General features: G+C 34.2%; 3 protein-coding genes and 1 pseudogene across 5 annotated transcripts; 3 read left to right on the top strand and 1 right to left on the bottom strand.

The window, feature by feature from the left end:
• The first annotated feature begins 1,972 nt into the window (after positions 1-1,972).
• Positions 1,973-5,220, top strand: LOC130735890 (mitochondrial adenine nucleotide transporter ADNT1-like). 2 transcript variants are annotated; one of them, XM_057587762.1, is made up of 8 exons: positions 1,973-2,256; positions 2,335-2,413; positions 2,697-2,860; positions 2,964-3,001; positions 3,768-3,880; positions 4,015-4,128; positions 4,240-4,578; positions 4,957-5,220. In XM_057587762.1, exons 1-8 carry the CDS (start codon positions 2,162-2,164, stop codon positions 5,038-5,040), a joined length of 1,026 nt encoding a protein of 341 aa, XP_057443745.1. In that variant the 5' UTR covers positions 1,973-2,161; the 3' UTR covers positions 5,041-5,220. The 2 variants fall into 2 exon arrangements, with proteins under 2 accessions (XP_057443745.1, XP_057443746.1); XM_057587763.1 differs by having other exon boundaries at positions 1,976-2,256; positions 2,335-2,383.
• A 105-nt stretch (positions 5,221-5,325) lies between these two features.
• On the bottom strand, positions 5,326-10,369 carry LOC130741237 (COP1-interactive protein 1-like). 2 transcript variants are annotated; one of them, XM_057594082.1, is made up of 3 exons: positions 10,301-10,369; positions 7,962-8,146; positions 5,326-7,659 (listed from the first exon to the last, which is right to left on the bottom strand). In XM_057594082.1, the coding sequence occupies exons 2-3, from the start codon at positions 8,071-8,073 to the stop codon at positions 5,558-5,560; spliced, it is 2,214 nt and encodes a 737-aa protein (XP_057450065.1). In that variant the 5' UTR covers positions 8,074-8,146; positions 10,301-10,369; the 3' UTR covers positions 5,326-5,557. The 2 variants fall into 2 exon arrangements, with proteins under 2 accessions (XP_057450065.1, XP_057450064.1); XM_057594081.1 differs by lacking the exon at positions 10,301-10,369 and having other exon boundaries at positions 7,962-8,470.
• A 1,013-nt stretch (positions 10,370-11,382) lies between these two features.
• Positions 11,383-14,320, top strand: LOC130737315 (uncharacterized; annotated as a pseudogene).
• Positions 14,321-16,330: 2,010 nt separating this feature from the next.
• LOC130741235 (protein SPA1-RELATED 2) lies at positions 16,331-23,949 on the top strand. Its single transcript, XM_057594080.1, has 8 exons — positions 16,331-16,625; positions 16,858-18,447; positions 18,921-19,078; positions 20,056-20,893; positions 21,441-21,587; positions 21,853-22,170; positions 22,673-22,732; positions 22,971-23,949. Exons 2-8 carry the CDS (start codon positions 16,933-16,935, stop codon positions 23,160-23,162), a joined length of 3,228 nt encoding a protein of 1,075 aa, XP_057450063.1. The 5' UTR covers positions 16,331-16,625; positions 16,858-16,932; the 3' UTR covers positions 23,163-23,949.
• The last annotated feature ends 456 nt before the right edge of the window (positions 23,950-24,405 follow it).

The following is a 24,405-nucleotide window of genomic DNA, read 5'->3' as shown; positions in this document are numbered from 1 at the left end:
TAGTTATGCTTTTTTAAAAAATAATTTTTACGAAGGTTAATTAAGGTATCTCACAATCAATAGTTGTAGATTAATCTCTCATTGTTTTTCCGATGCAGCATAAAAAAGGATTAATCTCTCCTTCCATTGTCGGCACATGCACTATTTAATGACTGCCCGATGATTTTTTTTTTCACAAAAGTTTAAAATAAAACATCCAATTGGCCTACTTATAGTTTTATCATGCTTATCATGAAATGTTGTTTTTCTCTAGCTACTGTCGTGGAATACTAGAATGGCGTTTGTCTAAGAGAGTAGGAAAAAGAAAAGAAAAAAACGGTTTCTCAACACCTTATTGGTATGTGATTCAAGAAATAAGAAGAAATTTGACATTTTTCACAAAAGTTTAAAATAAAACATCCAATTGGCCTACTTATAGTTTTATCATGCTTATCATGAAATGTTGTTTTTCTCTAGCTACTGTCGTGGAATACTAGAATGGCGTTTGTCTAAGAGAGTAGGAAAAAGAAAAGAAAAAAACGGTTTCTCAACACCTTATTGGTATGTGATTCAAGAAATAAGAAGAAATTTGACATTTTTCACATGTATTCTCAATTTTCCCCTTTTCCTTATAATAATTCATAATTCATGTGGATTAAAGTATCTTAACCAAATGTCTTGGAAAGGGATATTGAAGGACTATCGTAATTGTCAAGGGGCATTCAGAGCAAATGTCAACGTACATATCAGTTTATCATTAATTGTTAATTTGTTACGCAGTTTCCTTCTAACCAGTTGATCAGACCCTACAAAGACAGTTTCACTAGTTTATACTAGTGCTTAATACAAACATGATATTTTGATTGTAGTATAACTTATTCTGACTCATGAATTCTGAATAACATGAAAAATGGTCATCATCTCTAACTCATCCTCATCAGTATCTGGGATTTGACTCATTCCGGTTCCTAAAGGCTCATGTCACCATATATTATGATAATTGTTTTTAATTTCATGTCACCATAAGTAAAAAAAATTAGTGTTTTTATTGATTGGATTTGAGATAAAGTTGTCAAAGTTTTCTTTATTTCTTCTACACATAAATGATGCGGGGAGATTGTGAGAAAAATAAAAATTGGGGATTAAAGTTAGGGGTTTGATGTGGATTGAGGAGCAACGAACTCAAGGTTTTTTGAAGGGAAAGAGTAACGATTAGTGGGATTTTGTATGGATTTATAGTGAGGAAGGTAGTTTAAAAAATATGCAAATGAGAAGGATTGTTAGTGAAAATCAGGTGGAAATGAAGGAGATGAAAGTTATGATGAAGATGAAAATGAGGTGGAAATGAGGTAGGATATTGGAGAAGAGGATGATGAAGATAAAAATAAAATAAAAACCTAGTTAGAAGCTGATTGAGTGAGGAATGATCATTACCTTTTGATTAGAGAATAGAGATTAATTAATTTTAATTATTAGCACGTGAATATAAATATAAATTAAAAATAAAATTAAGCGTGTGTCATATTAGTTTTTTTCAGACACATAATAAAGTCGTCGGAATTCTAACTTAAACAAATACTAAAACATAAAATCATGTTATATCTTACACATTTTACAGGATCAAAATAAGAGAAGACGGTACATCGAGTGTTTAGGTTAATTTTGACCATAAATATAATACTAAAATATTTGATAATTGAGATTGGATCATCAAAATGATCCTTTTTAACCCTACTTGCATCTTTGAAAATCGAAGCATATATTAAAAACAATTTTGTAATCTCACCCAAAAAGTAGGGTAGGCAAGGTGCCCCTCTTATTTTAGCCATCAGCAATATCTATTTAACCTTTTATAAGAAAATATATCTTTTTTTTTGGTCAATAAAATATATTATGCAATGTCAAAATTTTCCTATATGAGTAATGCGCCACAGCAGAAGGAAGCAAAGACTGGGTTGGTTGTTCTTTGCTTGACGACACTGCCAACCAAAATAATAAAAATAAAAACAAAAATAAATAGGAAAGTTCTGCAATCCAAATTACAGAAGTAAAATCGCAAAAGACACACAATACACGTACGTTATGTCTTAGATGCGCGCGCGCGCATAGCATAAATCATGTTAGTTACGATTCTGTTATTCCGAATGCACACTCGATCTCTCCGCTACTAGGGTTCAATTCAATGGCATCCGCCGGTGAAGATGCCAAACCTCCTCCTACTCATCGCCTTCTCAGTATCTCCAAGTCTCTCGTCGCCGGTGGAATCGCCGGTGGAGTGTCAGTTTCAACTTTCACTTTCACTTCACTCCGTTCATTGCTATTGAATTCTGATAAAGTCTCTACTTTCTTTTATAGATCACGAACAGCCGTTGCTCCTCTAGAGAGATTAAAGATTCTTCTGCAGGTCATTCCCATTAGGTTTCTTGTTACTATTGTACGTATTACTATCTTTTGGCTGTTAGACATCTTACATTGGAATGCAGCAAGCATCATTTTCTCCAATATGATGATGAGCTTTATTGGTGACTATTGAATTGAACACTTACTTAGATGTATAGTCTCATGATGTTATCTTTTTATTTTTGATTCCTGGTTATGAACTCTGTTTTCATAAGGCACTGAATGTAGTTAAATCATAAATGTGTTGAGGGGGAGGTTGTATTCCTTATATATTTTGCGGTTCAGTTAATAAGGCGAATTTCATTTTGAAAATACAGGTTCAAAATCCTCACAATATAAAATACAAAGGAACAATTCAAGGCTTAAAATACATATGGAGAACAGAGGGTTTTAGGGGAATGTTTAAAGGAAACGGAACTAATTGTGCTCGTATTGTTCCAAATTCAGCAGTGAAGTTCTTTAGCTATGAGGAAGCATCTAAGTATGCTTCTGCAGATCTATTTTTGATATTTCTCTGCTGTGAAGTTGTTAATTCAATGTCAAAGTTTTTTCTGAATTCTGATCAGTGCTTAATATTAATGCAGGGGTATTTTATGGCTCTACCAGAGACAAACTGGAAATGGTACAAACCAAAATACCTTTCCCTCATATCATTCTATCATGTATCCATTTTATTAGACATAAATGGTCCAATACAGCAGACAAACAGAACTGAGCTGTTCCGTCTATCCTTGTAATAGTCTGATCTCCAATGCTAAGTTCATGAGAACAATTTTTTTCCATTATGGCGCTGTGATCTGATCATTTTATTCTGTTGATTTTGAGGTTAATACTTATAACAGAATTTTAAATCTTCCAAATGAATTTCTTATCTTAATATAGTTTTCTATCCGTATTAGAAGTTTAGAACAATTAGCTCTTGGGTGTCCATCTGCATTTTCTGTTATTCATGTAATTATTTTGATTAAAAGTGAGAATTTTGAAAAATGAAAGTACAAGTGAAATCTTTTAAGAAATTGTGAGAAGGGGGAATAAAGAAATAGTGCTGATGAACAGAAAGGTAGATGTTGTAAGTTGTAACTTGCCAACTGCTTCGCATAATGGCATTCCAGCTTTATTCTTTTTAGTGTAATTGTCCTTTGTTGTAACGCCATTTTTGGAAAAGAGGGATTGTGACCAAACTAGTCAACCCCCTTCATAAGTAGTATAATAAGAAGTGCAGAATCTTGAATCATGTTTGAGTTTGTTGCTGAATATTGTTTGTCCGGTACATTTGACTCGTAATGAATGTGCTTTTCCATCCTTTCAAGGCTTTGTTGTTGTCATTCAGCGGTGCTTGTGTGGTTGATATTAATTGATTTAATTCCCCAACCCCACTTTTTTCGCAGAAGAAGCTCAGCTCACTCCTGTCCTGCGTCTTGGAGCTGGTGCTTGTGCGGGAATCATTGCCATGTCTGCAACTTACCCTATGGACCTGGTGCGTGGAAGGATTACTGTACAGGTATTTTTAAAAGAAAATTCTTTTCGAAAGTTTGGATTTGCTTCTTGAAGTGTTATTTGTGGAATATCAAGATACCTCATTGAACCGTTAGCTTTGTTGCTGGTAAATTTGATACATTTTCAATAATTCTGTAGACAGATGCATCTCCTCGTCAATACAGAGGAATGTTTCATGCTCTTTCAACAGTCTTCCGGGAAGAAGGCCCTCGAGCATTGTATAAAGGATGGCTACCATCAGTCATAGGAGTTGTAAGCAAATAACTGTACATTCTTGAAATATATAGACTAGTATTAATTAAACTTTGATTATTGAAGAGTTCTGCATGCAGATGAGCCCTGGAAATACTTTGTTGTTTGCAGATACCGTATGTGGGTCTTAATTTTTCTGTTTATGAATCTCTCAAAGATTGGTTGATTCGATATAAACCACTCGGAATAGCTCAAGACTCAGAGCTAAGTGTGACCACAAGACTTGCATGTGGGGCTGCTGCTGGAACTGTTGGTCAGACAGTGGCGTACCCCCTTGATGTCATTCGCCGAAGAATGCAGATGGTGGGCTGGAAAGATGCTGCTTCAGTTGTCGCTGGCGAGGGGAAGGGCAAGGCTGAATACACTGGCATGGTTGATGCATTCAAGAAAACCATAAAGTATGAGGGATTTGGAGCATTATACACGGGCTTAGTCCCCAACTCAGTGAAGGTCAGTGAATCTATTTGGATCATTTGCATAAATTATTTATCATGTTGTAATCCTCCATGATTCATTTCAACACAATCCAATTAAAAACTAAAGCGGTACAAAAACTTTGGGGCGGGGGTACATTTTTTACCCATTTATTAGGATAGAGAGTAGATGCAGGAGACTAGGAGAGAGGGAAAGATATTTTCAGGAACAAATAAATTCTTTCCGGGGTTTGATTGACAATAGTTCTCACTGCATGTTTATTTAGCGATCTGCATAGAATTTAAAGAGTTAAGACCTGTATTTCTTATAAAAACTAGAAGTGATTCTCTAGACTATTTCATTTTCTCCCATCAGAAAATCATTTTAATTGCAATCCTACTCTGTTCCTTTCAGGTCGTCCCTTCTATAGCTATTGCTTTCGTGACATACGAGATGGTCAAGGACATTCTTGGTGTTGAAATGAGAATATCTGACTGAAGAATAATTCGCCGGGCAAAAGCATAAAATATATTTTTTCAACATGTAAAGTTTACACATTTTGATTGTAGTACATGACTATTATATTTTGTAAAAACAAAAGAAATGTATAAAATTTTATATTTTTTTGAAATGAATGATAGATGTAAGGGTTTTGTTTCATTCACTCTATGTTTCTCACTTATTTTCTCTTATTCTCTGTTTCTCTCATGTTACATATTATCTACTATATTTCTAATTTCTCTCTTCTATTTCTATTTCCCTGTGTCGGTGGATGATAAAACTCTTGATGTAATGAATGAGAAAATGAGAAAGGAAAAGAGGAATACAAATAAGTGTAAGTTACTTGCAAGAACTGAGGTGTTTAAAAGTGGTGCCCCTTTAACAAAATCAGTCTTTTTGGCTAGCAAATGCAGTGAGACTTTACATTGAGGGAAAAAAGATAACAATGGCAAAGGGGAAAAGAAGTGTTTTTCTATTTTCCTGGTAGGTCTACAGGCAAAGACGTCTGTTAAACTCATTTCCTGTTATGGAGCCTGGTCTTGAACATCAAATCCTTTAGATAGACACAGCGATCGCGATGAAACTCGATTAGAAAACAAAGCTGCCTTATTGCTTCCCTCTTCTTCTCCCCAAGCACAACCAACTCCTCATCCTTCTCCTTCAGATTCTTTTCCAATTTTCCCACTTTCCTTTCAAGCTGTGTTATTTCTCTCATCAGGTTCAGTTTCTGCCCTCCTTCCTTGCTCACATTGGCTTCCAATTCCCACACCTTCTCTCTTAACAACACTTCCTGCTCTTCTTTGTCCCCCAGCAGTACTGTAAGATGATCTACCTTGTCTTTCAGTTGTTTCATCTCCCCATTTCTTTTCTTCACCCAACCCTTTGCAAACTGAACCTCACTCATCATCTTAGAGACAAGACTCAGGACATACTCTCTGTATTCTTCAAGCTTCCCAGCAGCAAAATCTAGCCCATTTAGAGCTTCCAATCCTAACCCATTTAGACTAACCTCTTCTGGTGAAGCTTTAAGTGTTCTAATTTCATCTTCATAACTAGCAACTTTCTCTCCAAGTATTTTGTTCTCTTGCTCATACCTTTGCCTTGTCATTTTGTGACTGTCTTTGTTTTCATTGTTCAGCTGTTCTGCTACATGGATCCTCTGGTGCAATATGCGGATATTGTCTTCCATTTTCCTCCGGAACTCTTCTGTCAGTTCGTCCATTTTCCTCTCTGTGAATTGCTGATATGACCTGAACTTCTTCGACCAAATTCTGGCTTGATTGTTTTCTGCATGTATTTGGTCTATGGTTTCTGTTAGCTTCTTTATTGTTTCCTCTTGATCTGCCACCTGAGTTTCTAACTTGACATTCAAATTCTCCATCTTGGCTAGTCTTTCTGAACATTCCTTTTGGCTTTGTTCATTTTGTAACTTCAACTTGCTTTTCTGTTCCTGCAAAGTTTCAAACTCCAGTCTCAGATCATCAATATCAGCCTTTGTAGAAGCTCCACTCTCTTGTTCCCTCAAAAGAGCAAATATCTCTTCCTCTCTCTGTGCCATTGCCCTTTCTAGTTCTTGGTTTCTATCCTGCACTGCCTTTCCTTCATATGCTACCCGATTAATCTCACACCTTGTATCTCTTAACTTCTGTTCCAAATCGTGTTGTTTGCTGTGTCGAGATTCCACTTCCAGTTCCAAGTCTTTTATCCTTGCAAGAAAACACTCTTTCTCTTTTAGCAGGCACTCTTCAACTGAACTCGTCTCAGCTAAATTCTCCTCCAAATTTTCTATCCGAACCAACTGTTGTGAAACTTTTTCACTCTCTCTTTCCAGTTGAGCTTCCAACTCTTTGTTCTTATCACATACCGAATCCAAATTTTGTTGCATGGCATTAAGTTGGTCAGTGAGGTCCTTCTTTTGGCTTAAACTTTCATTTCTATTGCGTTTTATCTTTTCTTCCATTCTTGCTTTCTGGGTCCGAAGAGACTTAGCTTCTTGTTCGAGCTTGTTTATCCGGGCCATCAAATCTGCAACCTTGGAAATTGCTTGTTCCTCGCTTTTTTTGAGCTTTGCCTGGAACACAGACACTGCTCCTCTGCTCTCTTTCAACATCCTTTTACTCTCTTTCAACATCAACTCAAGCTCCACCACACGCGCATAGAGCTCAGCATTCTTTGTCCCTAGCTGTTTAACTTCATTTGCTTGGCTTTTAACTTGAAGTTCTAGAGTCCTTTTCTGCTGGTTCAAGCTCTCCACCTCCTTTTGAGTAGTTAAATGTTCCTCAGTTAATGCTTGTGTCCTAAGAGCTTCAAGGGCACCGGCAAAACTAGAACGCCGTCTTTGTTTTGAGTCAATGAGCTCTGTGTTAGTGTCAAATTCCTCTGAGGAGAAGTAGTCAGACTCTGAGCCAGAGGAAGACACAGATTGCACCCTCTCTAGTCTGTGAGGAACTGCTTTCACATACTCTCCAGTGAGACGACCATACAATGATTGGTATTGATTGTAGAAGTCCTCAATTAGTCCCACAAGTTCTGTGTCTTTCCTGGAGTTCCCGTCTTTTTTGCTTTGGTCTTCGCTCTTAACAAGCTTCAGGATTCTTGTGAGGTTGTTGTCAATATCTGTGTGAGAATGGGAAATTTATGAATAATAAATGTTCAGTAGTTAAAAGATGACACTGCAAAATGCAATGAGCAGGAAAAGCCAATATTTTTGTTGTTATTAGTCTTATAGCATGTCTATCTTTCATCAGAATCAATTCTGAAATCAAAAAGAAGTTACTTTCAAAGGTAGACTTCACATAGTTGATTCTTGTTTTTTTCTTCTTTCTGTTTAAAGCAACCAGTCTCTTCTTCTAGTTATAGGTATTCCAAATTCATGTGTAACACAAGTATTCATGTTTACAAGAAAGAATTATCTGCACCTGTTTTGGTTCTTCTGAGTTCTTCAGCTTTTTCAGGATCAATTTGACACCCAAAGGACTTGGATAGTTGTTCCCTAAAGTGGCGCTTGATCATCCTTTCACTATGGGACATTCGAAAAGATTTAAGTTCAAATGTAAGTGTCTGGTTATGAACTCTTCATTTTCTCTGCAAGTGACTAGGAATCCTGAAATTGAGAATTGTAGACAGACATGAAAAATTAAAAGGGGAATTTGAAATGTTCATGTATCATGTTAGCATATTGCAATTTGCAATGCACTTGTACTCAGTAGTTGATTAGCTTGCAGTGCCAACTACATGTCTCACGTCACGTGCACTTAATCGACGGATTCAATGCAAATAGAAGCTGCATCACTTGATAATAACTGTGGAAACAAGGGCATGTGAAGTAGTAGCTAACTTGCTATTCATTAAAAAGCAAAAACAAATAGATCATGTTTGACAGGGAATTAGCCACAGCAATCAATAACTGCAATATTTAAAAAAAGGAATTTCACCAATGTATTTAATTAACACAATTATATTCACTTGAGTTTGAGATCTATGCTTAAGTTAGAACAACCCCACACTATTTGATATACATGTTTGGTTGTAAAATGCTGAATATAGAGCAGTTAGAGTTGTCACTAATTCATTGTTGTTTCTCAGTATGATTGGCAAAGTTAAGGAAAAACTTGTATTTTACAATAAGAAAATATCTCAATCACTAGAAAGTATTTTTGTTGTTAGAATAACACTAGAAAGTTGATGGTGTCAATGTCACCTTTGATCATTGTTTTCAGTATGTTGTCATGTTATTTTAAAAATAGATAATAGGCCAAGCTTTTTTAACTTTTTGGTTATAAGGTTGACGTTCGTTTAATCATGTAATAATGTTTGACTATATATTATTGTAGAAATATTTTAAAGCTAACATGCAATTTCTTACATATAAAACAGATTTTCATTTTTGCTAATTTTAAGTGATTTTCCGATGTAGTAAAAAGAAACTAAAGTGCTCTAGATTTAAACCCGTTATAAATCATTATGTAACAATATGAGACCTCAATTTTAATAAAAAAACTATATGAATACACACAGAATAACTTAGAATCAAAACCATTTTCAGTCATGTGAATAGTAGTTGGTTTATATTTATTTAACTTTTTGGTAATAAGGTTGCAATTATTGAATAGTTGTTATGATTTTTAGTTTTAAAAAAAATAGTTGTTATGATTTTTAAGTTGACACCACTGAAAAATTATCTTTAATTTTTTGGGTTGACCTTCCAAATATTCTCCTGTGACAAGATTTACTACATGATAGAAAAATAGTTGTCCAATTGTAAACAACTAGATGAAATGATTTAATATATGTTTGAATTTCTTTTAAACTCGACGTTGATGCATGTTTAAATCAATGTGATAAAATTTTGTTTCTGCAAGTTGTGGGCACTAGGATGTGATTGAGGTTTACGTCTGGGTCTAGTGATATCAATTTCCCCCTTTGCTGCTTTGCAATTGCGATGGCAAAATAGGACCATCCATGCCATGTTCCTTTCACCATATTTGCTTTCAACAAACAACGTATCTTGTGTTTTTCAGATTTGTTCAACCAACATTGCCATTAATGATTGGACCAGTTTTTCTTCCTGTCATATATTCAGTTTTCAAGCATTGAAATTACTCAACAAAGCTTTTCTCAGAGTTGATTAATGGAATTCAAATATTCCATAAGAAATAAGAGCATTAAAATTTAGAGAAAACATGGAAAGGCTCAACAAACTTGATAAGGGAGAAATAAACATCGACAGAGCATCACAATCGAATCTAGCTGATCAATCAAGTACAAATGCTATATACATAACATGGCAATGAATCCACAATAAATATAGCATGTAAAACCTAAAAGTTAACCCTAGGTGCACAGATTAAATCCCTAACATTACAGGTATTCTCCAAGTTTTAATATAATTCATTAAATCTATCGTTAAATTTTTAAATTCACCAATCACCATATTCTAATCAGCTTTCAGAAATGGTGAAATGGAATGGAAACATAATCATGATAAAAACTCAATTATTTCATTAAAAAATTAATCTCAAACATTCTCCAATAGTAATCTCTGTTCAGCATTTTATGTTACCCCTGACTTTTTCTTACATTGACCATCTGGATTCAAAATATAATTACGAACACTTTCATTTCCTGATAAATTAATGCACTCAGCGAATGATAAAACACATTCTCTTCCATGAATATAAATGAAGCGTATAATGTAATAATGATCCAAATCCATTTTTTTTCTGATACACGTACAAAATGAAAACCGTTACAGTACCTGGTAAATGGAACTCGATTTGCACCAACCCGATTGGATTAAGAAATAGTGAAAAAAAAACAAAGAAAAATACAGGACAAAACAGAGAGGATAACGATAAAGAAATTCAGTAATTTTTGGGGTCAAAATCTCTAATAATAAACATTATTACCAATATCATTTTCATCTCCATTCTCCCATAGGCTGATGTGGAATTTTTGCCGATTCTTTCGATAAAAAGAAGACCTGGAATGATTTTTTTTATGAATTACTATAATGTCTTGCAAATGAAGAAATATCAGAATAAAATAAATTTTTTTTTTAGATTTTTTTATAAACATCTCATACTTTGTCACTTTTTAAAAACTATCATATTTGAGATTTAGTCACAGTTAAGACTCAATATCCCTTCTCCAAAATGTATCTAATCTAATCTAATCTAATAATATATAGTTTGAGAGTCATCGAAAACATAGGTGTCAGTAATCTACAACTTCCACAATTCTAGGGACATGTGTCAAGCTATTAAAACTCATGAAATATTATATAGTCAAACTTCCATAATATTGAAAGATTAAAACTCATGTGTCAATTGTAATAACCACCTAACAAATTTTCGAATGATTTTCCATAATATTGAAGTATTAAAACTCATGTGTCAAACGTAACAACCAGCTTTCTGAATTTTGAATAAAAAACATAATAATATAATATTGTATTTGAAATGAACGTATACTTCCGTGGTAAAAAAAAAAGAAATTCAAAATAAACCTATATACTAACCTGAAAATAAAAACGTGAAACATCTTCTCACCTTGATTTTAGTGGATTTCAAAATTCAGAATACTAACTCTTGAATTTGTGGATTAGTTTAGATTTAGTCAAGTAGAAGTATGTGAGGTTAACAATGCATCTGGTCTTATATTCATTAATCTTTAACTCATAAAAAAAGAGGAAATTTAAAATACAAAATTTAAAATAATTTAAAAATAAAAACTTCATTATAAAAATTAAAAATCATTACCACACATTTCAGAATTCACGTTCCTCATCTCAAAAATTCTCACACAACTCTCTCTACTCCCCCCTCCTTCCTCTCAACCATGACAGACCTCATATTAGATGTTTGTCTTTCAAAAGCAACAAGTTCCTTCGCTGCAAGGATATTACGTCTATGGACTTTGCATTCCTTTGACAATCCATCAGACATAGGTACTATTGACATGGTATTGATGGATCATCAGGTATATTTACAAACTTTACAATTTTTTTCTTGGTAAATTTTCAAATATTTTTTTATATTATTTTGTTTTAATCATTTACAGGGTTCGAAAATACAAGCATCAATAAAAGGCTCAGCTGTCATTGAGATCTTTAATGGCAAACCCATGGAAGGTGAGGCATACCAGTTTAGTGGTTTAGCTGTTTCAGGTAGTATCGAAAAGTATAAATCAACACGTCACTCATGTCGTCTGAATTTTAAGAAAAAACTACAGCTGTCGTGATTAAGGAAACAAACATCCCGATGTTTGGATTCTCATTCATTTCATATTCTGAATTGATCAACCTAAGTATTGATACATCTTTTCTGGTTGGTGAGTACATATTTTCTATTTGATATTTTCTTATGTTTTGATTTTTTAAATTGAAAACACTATTTTAAATATCTGGAAAAATTGACTCTTTCATTTACGAAAATTTAATATTTTTTCATTTATATAACTTGTTTTTCAAAATATAAATTTAAAATTAACAAAAAATTAAAGAAAAAAAAATCTGACGCCTTTTTAGAAAAATAGACATACAATAAAAAAACTCTTTTATTTGCTATTTTCTTCTGTTTCGATATTTAGATATTTACTTATCTTTTTAAATTGAAAATACTATTTTTAAATTTTAAAAAAATTATTTGAAAAAAAAAAGCAACTCTTTCTTTTACGGTAATTGAATATTTGATCTACATAACCAATTTTTCAAAATTTGAATTAAAAAATCTCTTTTTATAAAAAAAATGTACATACGGTTGTTAATTAGAAAAGTTAGAAATGAAATTAAACAAAATTAACATTAACTACTTTATCTTTTCCATCATTTACCGATATAATTGGATTGTTATCTGGTTAACCTCGGCTCACTCATTATGGAAAGGGGAAGACGAAGATTCTCAATATAGATCTGTTAATTGATGGGTAAGTATTTGGTTTACCAATCAATAATTTATGTTCTTAATTCCATCCATTTACAACATAATGACTTCAAATTAGATATATTTATTTAATGCAGACATAAAATGGAGTGTGCATTGTTTGGTGAATGCGCTGATGAGTTTAACACATTGCTTCATAATGACACTTCTCTCAGCCAAGTTGTCGTTATTAATATGTCAAGAGTTAAATTTTATAAGGGTAACAACTCTAAATTTATTTAACATCTTAATTTTATGCAACACGTAGATAATGTGTTTTTTATGGTGATTTTATACAAAGGTAAAAATGTACTACAAAACTCAATGTATGGAACAAAGATATTATTCAACCATGATATTCCTGAGGTCCTTGCTATCAAGCAAAGGTACGTACATTGCAATATTCTCTTCCTAATAGTACCCACCATGCCCATTCATTTTATGCTAACTCAATTCATTCTTATTTTAAGCATAATGGTCAATCAAAGTCTCACACCATTCAACAATCAACTCAATGATCCTAGCCAATTGAAATCAGAAGATGACTTCTTACGCCTGACGCCAAGGATGGATATTGAGAAAATGAAGGAGTGCAGTACAGTAATAAAATTAATATCAATGAAACCTCAACCTGTAAAATCAACAAGGGTAGCTTGAAGGCTAAGTTGTTGCAGCAATCTTCTTTGATCATATGGGATGAAGCGCCTATGTTGAACAGATTTTGCTTTGAAGCTCTTGATAGGACACTCAAGGATATAATGTCATATGAGAATCGAGCAAATGCCAATAAACCGTTTGGAGGTAAGGTAGTTGTATTATGAGGGGATTTCAGACAAATACTCCCTGTTATTCAAAAGGGGTCTAGACAAGATATAGTTGCAGCAACTGTAAATTCTTCATATTTATGGGAAAACAACAAAGTTCTTTCCTTGACAAAAAATATGAGGTTACTCAATACGAATGGACATCAAGATAATGATGACATCAAAGAATTTGCTGAGTGGATTCTTAAATTGGGAAACGGTGAACCAGCAACCAATGATGACGGTGAAATGCTTATTGATGTTCCTCATGATATTTTGATTACTGATCCATCTAAACCGTTGCTCCAACATATACAGTTTGTTTATCCAGATATGGTTTCTCATCTTACAGATCCAACATTTTATCAAGAAAGAGCTATATTAGCCCCCACATTAGAATCAGTTGAAAAAGTCAATCAATATATTTTATCTTGCATTGAAAGGAAAGAAAAAGAATATATGAGTTGTGATTCTGCTTGCAAGTCTGATGAGGACAATGATGTTGAAGCTGCATGGTTAACCCCGGAGTTTCTACTTGAAGTAAAATGTTCTGCAATTCCAAATCACAAATTGGTGTTGAAGAAAGGGGTGTCTGTCATGCTTCTAAGAAACTTAGACCAATCATCTGGATTATGTAATGGAACTAGACTATTAATAGAGGATTTGTGCCCAAATATGATCGGTGCGACTGTTGTGACTGGAACAAATTCCGGAAAAAAAGTTTACATTGGTAGAATGAGTTTGATTCCACAAGACTCTGGTCTTCCATTCAAATTTGAAAGGCGACAGTTTCCATTGGCTATTTGTTACGCAATGACCATCAACAAGAGTCAAGGGTAGTCTTTGAGCCATGTTGGATTATACCTTCCTAGACCAGTATTCACTCATGGTCAATTCTATGTAGTAGTATCAAGAGTCAAAAGTAGAAAAGGGTTAAGAATCCTAATACTGGATGATGAAGGAGAAATTACCACTTCAACAACAAATGTTGTCTACAAGAGAAATTACCACTTCAACAACAAATGTTGTTATTTCTATTTGGTACTTGAATGAAAGATTCCAATTCAATTGTGTGATTCCTTTTATTTTTGTTGTTTAATATTATGAGTGAAGGTTGCAAGAGATATTGTGTGGCAAAATACATGTGGAGTCTTTCAGCCCGATAGATAACTGTGTTGGTAATAATAGTTTTACTTAAAAGTTGTTAGATGATTTCTACTACTGATTCTGATAATTTATTTGAAGTACATATTGCATTCATCTTATTTTGGAATAATCATATTAGTCAAATGTTATGATATTATATGTTCCTATGATGCTTAAGCTATTACGTGCTGGGAATACTATTGTCTATCACTACATACATGAAATTTCAAGCTACTTAAATATGCACTAATATGTCATATGACTGCAAATATGTTTTTATTTTAGTAATATATATTGTTTTTCTCTTGAATAAATAACTTTAGTCCTAATCGGTTAGTGATGTAATTTTTATGGTGTCTCATTCTTTGCAAGTGGAGACTTATGAAAAAGAAAAAATGTCACTTCATCGGAAAAAAAAAAATCAAAGGCATTTTTACATTGCTATAATTTATTATATAATGAATTTTTCAGTTCAAGTAGTTTTCTCATTTTAAGGATCTTTCCGAATTTATTTGTAATGTAATTTGGTTCATTGTACCTCTAATTAAAATACTATTTCAGACGTGGGTTATTTCAGATTTCTACGTTACGTCAATTTGGGTGAAATTTATCTGATATTTTATTACTTTGTTTTAACTCATGATGATCAACGGATGCAAGATTATACTTATGAATATAATACACACATGATTCTGTGTATGATAATGTCTTCTCTAAAACCAAAGTAAAAATTAAACATAACCAAAACATATCCGAATGTAACTCGACTCAGTTAAAACAAAAAGACCATATAAAAAACATTATTTATTGCTCTTAACTTCATTTTTATTTATTTTTTCCATATTATTTCATCCGTGCGACGCACGGGTTCGGATACTAGTTGTATGAGGATCGAACTCAAAAACTCTATACTTAATCTGCGTTACCAACTGAGTTACCACTGTAAGAAAATATTAATTAACCAAACTTCATATGATTCTTTTCGATTTAAAGATTAAAGGGCATGGTGAGGATAGGATAACTAGCAAATTTCCAGAACTATAATAGATTTTTATCCTATTTTATATTTTGTGTTAATTTGAGGTACACTTTTAATGATAAGATATAATATAATATAAATAATGTGAAATTGATGAAATTACTCTCAAATAAAGGTGGTTTCTAGCATGGATGAGCATCATGAGTTATTCATATATGAAAGAGTGTTTTGACATGCTACCGAAGGTAAGGTTACCGGTTGGATTAAAAAAATAATATAATTGAGAGATTCATGATGAGGTGAGGTAACCGGTAGAATTAAAATAATAATATAACTGTGAGAGGGTATGTATGTAATTTACTAAACTGAAGCTGCTTGAATCTCTAACAAGTCGAAACTGCTTGAATTCAAAGTAACTATTTCTCACAAGTAGAAGTTGGGAATTAGATTTCCCACCCCATCCATTAGAATTGTCACCCCACTAAAATACTTCGGAAGATTAAGTTCTGGAGTGCTCCAGAAGTTAAACTTCCGGATCGTATCAGTTGGTTTATTTACTACGCACTTAAATTTGGCACCCTCATTTTTAAAGAACTTCGAAAGTTTATCTTTCGGAGCACTCTAGAACTTAATCTTCCGGAGTATTTTAATGGGGTGACAATTCTAATAGATGGGGTGGGAAATCTAATTCCCAACTTCTACTTGAGAGAAATAGTTACTTTGAATTCAGGCAGTTTCTGCTTGTTAGAGATTCAAGCAGAAACTATTATTTTACATTGATACTCATGTTGGTTGTGTTGAATATTTATTTGGTTGAAAATCAAAATATTTGATTTTCTTTCCATTTATTTATGTTTTTTGAGCACCTATTCTGAACCAAATTAATTTGTAGAGTAATGAATGTTATATATCCGGTCGGATCGAACCCAATAATGCTTAATGAAAGCCCGGCCTATTCTTGCACCGTTATCTTACCACCGGCTTGATTTGATGCTGTGTCTGTCTGTTTGTCTGTCTCTGTGTGTTCGCGTGTTCCTGTCTCAGCCTTTCCTCTTTCTTCTTCTTCCTTCTCCATTCGAACACCGACTTGCTGCAACAAACACACAACACAAGAGAAGAATCGCTTTCCCTTTCTCATCTGCAACACACGCTCACTCTTCTGCTTCACTCTCACTTTTCTTCAATTCAACCACATACACAACACAGCTACCTCTTCGATGCGCCGCTTCTCAGGTTTCACAATTATTCTTATTCGATTCTATAGGTTTTACTGTTAAGTTATATATATATATATATGTTTATTGTTAAGTTCTCTTTCTTCTGGAATTTCACTTTTTCAATCTGCAAATACTGTAGCATAGACCTTTGCTTAGAAACTTTTTTATTTATTTATCAATATCATGACTGAAATGCTAAATGCTGATTACTGTGTATTTAATTAATGTTTTTTAAATTTACTTGACAGATTGATCAACTTGTATGAACAATTTCAGTTTACTTGTTGAAAGATATGTGATTCAATTAAGTTAGAATCAGCAGCATGGATGGAGAATTGGTTGGTGAGGCAACCCAATTAGAGGTTGCTGAAGAGTCGCGGTGCCAAGTCAAAGAGGATCATGAGTATTTACCCAACACGGAAAGCCGGAAAATCTTGAAATCTCAAGAAGTTCTTATACCTGTTAAGCAGGATTACTCCCAGATGGCGCCACGGGAATATGGTGACATTCTAGGAAGTCAGAATGTAGCTGAAGCTGTCAGCCTTATAGCTACGTCACAATATCCTCATACGAGCGTTTTCAGGGATGATGCTGGTGTCATGGTTGAAGAGCTAACAGTGAAAAGTTACAATGGTTTTAGCTTAGATATTGGTACGTCGAGCAACCGAGAGCATATGTATAATCGGCAGAATCTTTATCAGCTAGCAAATAATTCAGGAGTCGGGAATTCAGTGAGTGATATTGGGCTGAGAAACAGTGGCCAGGCTGCATCTAGTGTTTGGGAGGATATTGGATCCACGTCTTTCCCGGAGCTAATGGCTAGAAAGTCACTCAGCGATGGTCAGAGTAACGTCATGGAACACTTGGCAGCTGCTGAAAGTAAAGAGGGTGGCGGTGATGTTCATGGAGGAGTACGGACAAAAGTTATATCCAAATCAGGATTTACTGAGTTTTTTATTAAAAATACATTGAAGGGTAAGGGTACTCTACGTAAAGGTCCACCTTTGGATGGCTTATATGTTCAGTCAAGAGAGCAAAATCAGATCAAGATTGGCGTTGATGCTGATCACAATCGGATGAAGACTGGCTTTGGTACTAATCAGAATCAGATGAAGACTGGTATTGTTACTCGGCCAAACTATGTATCGGTGAAGCATACGTCTGAAACTGCAAAGTTTCCTTCTCATAGTGATGCTATGCCTAGATCTGGCAGGTCTGATTCTGATGGTATGACCTTGAGAGAATGGTTGAAATTTAGGCACCATAAAGTAAGCAAAGTGGAAGGTTTAAATATACTTAGGAAGATTGTGGACTTAGTGGATGACTATCACTCTCAGGGAGTTGCATTGCTTAACCTATGTCCATCTTTTATTAAACTGCTACCATCAAGTCAGGTCATGTACCTTGGGTTACCGATTAAAAAACAGACGGTAGACAGTGCTGTAAATTCTGAAGCTCTTCACTTAGATAATTCTTTTATTAGAAAAAGGATGTCAGAGCAAGTGACATTTCCCTATTCTGATATGGAATTGAAGAAGCAAAAATTTAACGAGAATGTGAGAGCTACTGGGAGCGATTTGTGTTTTGAAACTGCTAATGATAGTAAAGTTCATATTCCTCCAATTGGATCAAAAGATTATCAAAATGAATATGAGGGTCGTATTCAATTTTCTAGATATAATATAGGGAGAATGTCTAGCACCCCTCATATATCTAATGCAGGTCAACTGTCATCAACTTTGATATGTGAAACATTAGAAGATAAGTGGTATGCAAGTCCTGAGGGAGGTTGCACAATGTCATCAAATATCTACTGCCTTGGTGTCCTACTTTTTGAGGTGTGTAGCCTAATGCCTGTCACTTAATTAAATGTAGTTATGTGTTCTTTAATAATGTCTATTCCTAAATCCTAATTCCTCAAATTGAGATACAAACTTGCTGAGTACAATTTATTAATTCCTGCTTCTGTCTATATATGTTGGAGCTCAATGTGGCTTTCTAGCAATAGCGTTGGTTTGGAAACATATATAGTTGTTTTTTTTTTCCTTTGGTGCTTCACTGTTTTTAGCATCAGCACAGTGACATCTTCCCAGTAAGGAATAGAAGACTCGTGTAGGTGTTTAGTGCAAATATTTCCTGTCAAGAAAATTAAATAGTTGGTATAATTGAAAGCATCTTTATATACAAGAAATTTTGAGAGGCATTTGAATGATCATATATTATTACATTGATATTGTCCTCATTCAATTCTCACTGGTAGCTTATATAAACTTCAAGTCAGCAGCTGATTTCTTTAGGGTAATTTTTTCAGTTACTGGGCCATTTTGACACTGAAAGAGCACATATTGCAGCAATGTCTGATCTTCATCATAGGATTCTTCCCCCAGCTTTCCTATCAGAAAATCCCAAGGAAGCTGGCTTTTGTCTTTGGCTGCTGCATCCTGAACCATCATCACGTCCAACAACAAGGTAAAGTTATTGTCTATCATAGTCAAGGTCAAATTTAGTTCGTGAACATAAATGATTTGACAAACATCTGATTTACAGATCTCATTTTTTTTTTAAATGTCGCTAATATGGAAGAATGTATAAGTAAATCATGGTATGCCTTCTATGTGGATGTTGACAGAGGTATCAACGTATAAATAACATTTGTCATCATCAGCCTCCACAATTATCTCTCGTATTTGTGTCATCATAAGGTTTTTATACAATGATCCCCTCTCCCTTCCCTCTCCCCTCCCAGTATGTTTTCTGACTTTGTGTTTGTGCTGCATTATTAACAAACTAAATGTTCGTATCAAACTAACTAAATAAAAGTGTAAAGGCACTTTATAAATCACAAATAAAAATATAATTTCAGCTGCCCTGACTACGGAAGTGCATATTTAAGGGACACATGAATTTTTTCATTATCTCTATAGATATTAAATCTGTCCAGATATACTGACATGTGTCACTTGCTTATCGATTTATTTCCCGTTTCTTTGTTTCGCTCCACCTCTTCTCTCTTTTGCTATATTATTTTTTAGTTCTGTCCCATCTTTTCATTTGTACTGTGCTATCTTCAATTTTCTATCTTTCTGGCCATGCTTTTTTGCACAAGAACCGTGTCAGTTATTTTATTGAAAACTGTACTTCTGGGAAGCTATTATAGATAAAGTTCAAATTTTTATGCTCTGAGATGACTACTTCCTGTATATTACGAACTATTGATATGAATGAACATGGTGCTTTTTAAAATCACATGTCTCTAAAAATATAGCTGGTTGCTTTAATTTTTAAACTGGATATTCTTTTCTATCCGTCCTTGACCTTGCATAGTGCGTACATAATTATGAGTGTTTTAGATTAATATGCTGCTAGTCCTGAAAATGTGGACCTCAAACCTGTGTTATATACTACTGATTTGATTTTCTGAAGTTATAACTTCTGTTGCATAACAGGGAAATCCTCCAATCTGAAGTGCTCAATGGATCCCAGGAGCTGTATAGTGAGAAATTGTCATCAGATATTGACCAAGAAGATGCAGAATCAGAATTGTTATTGCATTTCCTCATCTCATTAAAAGATCAGAAGCAGAATGATGCCTCCAAATTGGTAGAAGAGATCAAGTGCCTGGAATCAGATATAAAAGAAGTGGACAAGAGGCATGACTTAAAAAAGTCCTTGGTTTCATCTGGATCCCAGAATAATTATGCATGTCAGAAAGAGATTGTGCCTATTAAAAAGGAGGCTTCAAGTGCAGAAGTTCTACCCTCAATACCCTCAATCTCTAATGCAAATGAACTGAGATTGTTGAGAAATATAGGCCATCTTGAAAGTGCTTATTTTTCCATGAGATCCAAAGTTCAGACTTCTGAAACAGATGGTGCAGCTCACCCAGATGTAGATATACTAAGAAATCGTGAGAATTGGTATATGGCCCAAAAAGACGAGGCACAACCTGAAAGGAAAGATCCTTTAGGAACCTTCTTTGATGGTTTGTGCAAATATGCATGTTATAGCAAGTTTGAAGTGCGGGGTGTACTAAGAAATGCAGATTTCAACAATCCTGCAAATGTGATTTGCTCTCTAAGCTTCGATCGGGATGAAGAGTACTTTGCTTCTGCTGGAATATCTAAGAAAATTAAAATTTTTGAGTTTGATGCACTTTGCAATGACTCCGTTGATATCCATTATCCTGCGGTTGAGATGTCAAACAAATCAAAGCTCAGCTGTGTTTGCTGGAATAACTATATTAAGAACTATCTGGCCTCTACAGACTATGATGGTGTAGTGAAGGTATGTTTTACATGAGATAAGACACCATTTGAATCATTGTTTTGTCATTTGAAGACATTCTTTGTAGTATCCATCCATCGGTTTACCTATGTGAAGGCATTTTTCACTCAAAATGGTCCACTCTGTTTTTCACTTGAATATTTGTGCTAAAACTCTGCCCCTAATTGGAGAAAACAATTTTAATTTTCTCAAGATTGGTGGGTCTTGTTGGAACCCAATATCTGATTTCCACTATTTGATTAGTAAATTGTTAGTACCTTGACTTTTATAACTTGGTAGGGAAAAGCATGTTTGCTTGTGGACATGTTTATTCTTACAAAGTTCTCATTAACCACCATGTACTGATAGACTTTAATGATAAGTACATGGTTGTTTTCCAGCTAAGCTTGTGCATGATATATAATTATTTAGCATCAGAATATTAACTGGCAATCTTCATTTGCTTACTTAAATTTACAATGGTATCAATTTACTTGTACAAGCATTTCTTGATGATTGGCACCTCTGATTGTTTTTCATGGAATGTATAATTTGGATGCATTTTCAGTTATGGGATGCTAGTACAGGTCAAGAGTTTTCTCAATTTACCGAACATGAAAAGAGGGCTTGGTCCGTGGACTTCTCTGCAGTGTGCCCTACAAAATTTGCCAGCGGAAGTGATGATTGTACTGTCAAACTGTGGAGCATCAGTGAGGTAAACCCTCTGCTATGCAGATATGCACACATGCATATCAGCATGTGAATGTGCAGATTTGCTTGACGGAAAATCTATAATCGAAGAAACTGGGGTTGCAATGTAATTTTATGTTGCTTCTATCTGGGATTTAATTATATATATCATGTAAAGCACAACATGGATACAAAAAATAACTGGTGTTCACTGTTCGTAAGCATAAAAAATGCATAACAGTTTCTTACCAATAACTATTCAAGAGCTGATATAATACAATTTTTTACAGAGAAATTGTTTAGGAACAATCAGGAATGTTGCTAATGTATGCTGTGTTCAATTCTCTGCTCATTCCTCTCATTTGCTGGCTTTTGGATCTGCGGACTACTCAACTTATTGTTATGATCTTCGCAATCTTAGAAGTCCCTGGTGTGTATTGACTGGCCATCGCAAAGCTGTCAGCTATGTCAAATTCTTAGACTCTGAAACACTTGTTTCTGCTTCTACTGATAATACATTGAAGATCTGGGATCTCAATAAAACCTCATCTGTGGGTGCATCCACTAGTGCTTGCAGCCTAACCCTGTCAGGACATACTAATGAGAAGGTTTGAATTTAAATTTTGTAACATTTGGTGGAATTTATGTTTGTCAAATCTTTGGCAGATCAATAGTTATGTTTAAAGAGTATATTTGATAATAGCAAACTGCTTTGCTAATGGTAATTCTGTTTTAGGGATATATCTGATATCTGATTTTAGGGTGGATAATTAGAGTATTTGTTGTTAGTGGGTTGTTAACAGGGAACATTCTCTATAGAAGACTTTTATCACTAAGACAGGAAGCCTTTTGCTCTATTTTTGTTATTTGTGTTCTAGATTACATATTTCAATCAATTAATTTCTGTGCTCTATCAGTTGTGGTCTGAACAGCAAAATCAAATTTATGAAATCCATATTGCCTTTGGCCAAAATAATTTGTCCACTTCTGTAATGAACTCCTTTGTCTGTATGTCAGAAATATGACCTGTTTTTGTTATTAAGATAACCCATGTTTGTTTATGCTTACTTGTTTACATTGGCTGAAATCTTCCACCTCTTGCTTTGACAGAACTTTGTGGGCTTATCAGTATCTGATGGATATATTGCATGTGGTTCAGAAACAAATGAGGTATATTTTAGTTTCCGGTGTACAACAAGGAACACATCCATTCAATTAGTAATTTGTAAAATCAGAACTATTTATTTGCAAATCTCTGAAACTTGAGTTCACAAATCCTATTATGAACTTGTTTATACACCATTTTGTGATGATATCTGTGCTTTGCAATTTTACAATTTGTAATATAGAAAAATCTGTTGGCCAGAGTTTTGTGGAGAAGTTATATCACAAATATGTTTTCTTGCAGGTTTACTCATACTATAGATCGCTTCCTATGCCTGTCACTTCGTACAAATTTGGGTCCATTGATCCCATCTCTGGTAAAGAGATTGATGATGACCATGGGCAATTTGTTTCAAGTGTTTGCTGGAGAGGGAAATCTGACATGCTTATTGCGGCCAATTCAAGTGGATGTATTAAAGTATTACAGATGGTTTAAAGGGAAGTTTGTCCTTGATGGCTTTCAAAATTTTGTGAATTCCTGCAGTGTTGTCCTTGCTACTCAGGCCAATGCCATAAACTTGTTGCAGAGTGTAAAAGGTTCTTTTGACATCTTGAGCTCTAGCTCTCAATTTCATGCCGAAGGTTTGAATTCCGGCCCCTATAGGATGGAGGAATAGATTTTCTATCTAAATCCATATCTTTTCTGAGGTTGGATTCATCATATGATGAGCAAGCTTGGACTTGCAGACCAGAATTTCACATTGTCACATTTAACACAGGTTTGTTACAGATTAATATTTTTCAGATCAACCTGAGAAGCTGATTGAATATGAAAAAAGATTGAGACTTCGGGATTGGAATGCTATGTGCTAAGTTGCATCTAAACTCTAGAATGCACCCTGTATCTCTACAAAGTGCCTTTGTAAATTGTATTGCAGTCCTTTTCTGGGTTTTTTTATTCAGAAAGGACTAGCACGTGTAGGTTTGTAGGAAGAAAAATGATTGTTCGTCAAAAGATAAAACCGCTTCACCACCATGCAAATGATTTCAGTTGTAAGTGTAACACACCCTCCCCCACCTTTTCTTTTCCTGTGTCTCCCGTGGAGTAGTTGTAAATGTAGATGATAGTAGCATACCTTGATGATATTGAGTTTAGGTTACTATATAAATAGAGCATGTAAATGCAGTGTTTCTTGTGCACTGCTTTTCTTCTATTCAATTTATCATTACTTTAATTTTTACATTATTAATTATGTATAAATCAGAAAGTGTCATTGGTGTTATTATTTTGACTTTTCTACTTGAAATAAAAGCTTTGTTTAGTCTTTTTTAATAGTTGTCATAGCATGATTCTCAAAGGACAGAGCACTTGTAGGATTGAATCTCCATTTCCATAAGACACGTTTAGTGTTAACTCGGTTACTAAGGTGGCAAAAAATTGTTTTACTTTGTCCCACAAAAAAATAAAAAATAACACAACTTCAAGATCCTCTTTGGCTCTTTCCCTCTGTTTTCTCTGTCACTTTTATGAGTTTTATCCCTGAAACTCAGTGAAGTGGATTTTTTTGTGATTTTCAAAGAGAAATGACAATATTTTGTCTGTGGTAACAATAAAAAAATATTTTTCGAGGTATATTTCCCTCCAATGTGTACAAATGGTATATAGTTTTGAATCCTAACACAGTTTATTGTCAGATGCATCAAAGCAATATTTCACAGTGGCTGTGCATTAATGTTAT

Source organism: Lotus japonicus, chromosome 2, assembly GCF_012489685.1.
Source record: "Lotus japonicus ecotype B-129 chromosome 2, LjGifu_v1.2".
NCBI classification, from domain to species: Eukaryota; Viridiplantae; Streptophyta; class Magnoliopsida; order Fabales; family Fabaceae; genus Lotus; species Lotus japonicus.
The sequence above is the reverse complement of the archived record's forward strand: the minus strand, read 5'-3'. Positions and strand labels throughout refer to the sequence as shown.

Coding starts and splice junctions, on each gene's coding strand:
- LOC130735890 (XM_057587762.1), top strand. CDS start 2,162: ATGGCATCCGCCGGTGAAGATGCCAAACCTCCTCCTACTCATCGCCTT. Junction 2,414..2,696: donor TTAGGTTTCTTGTTACTATT/GTACGTATTACT, acceptor TTGAAAATACAG/GTTCAAAATCCTCACAATAT. Junction 4,579..4,956: donor TAGTCCCCAACTCAGTGAAG/GTCAGTGAATCT, acceptor TGTTCCTTTCAG/GTCGTCCCTTCTATAGCTAT.
- LOC130741237 (XM_057594082.1), bottom strand. CDS start 8,073: ATGTCCCATAGTGAAAGGATGATCAAGCGCCACTTTAGGGAACAACTA. Junction 7,660..7,961: donor ACTCAGAAGAACCAAAACAG/GTGCAGATAATT, acceptor ATTCTCACACAG/ATATTGACAACAACCTCACA.
- LOC130741235 (XM_057594080.1), top strand. CDS start 16,933: ATGGATGGAGAATTGGTTGGTGAGGCAACCCAATTAGAGGTTGCTGAA. Junction 18,448..18,920: donor TTGGTGTCCTACTTTTTGAG/GTGTGTAGCCTA, acceptor TAATTTTTTCAG/TTACTGGGCCATTTTGACAC. Junction 21,588..21,852: donor AACTGTGGAGCATCAGTGAG/GTAAACCCTCTG, acceptor AATTTTTTACAG/AGAAATTGTTTAGGAACAAT.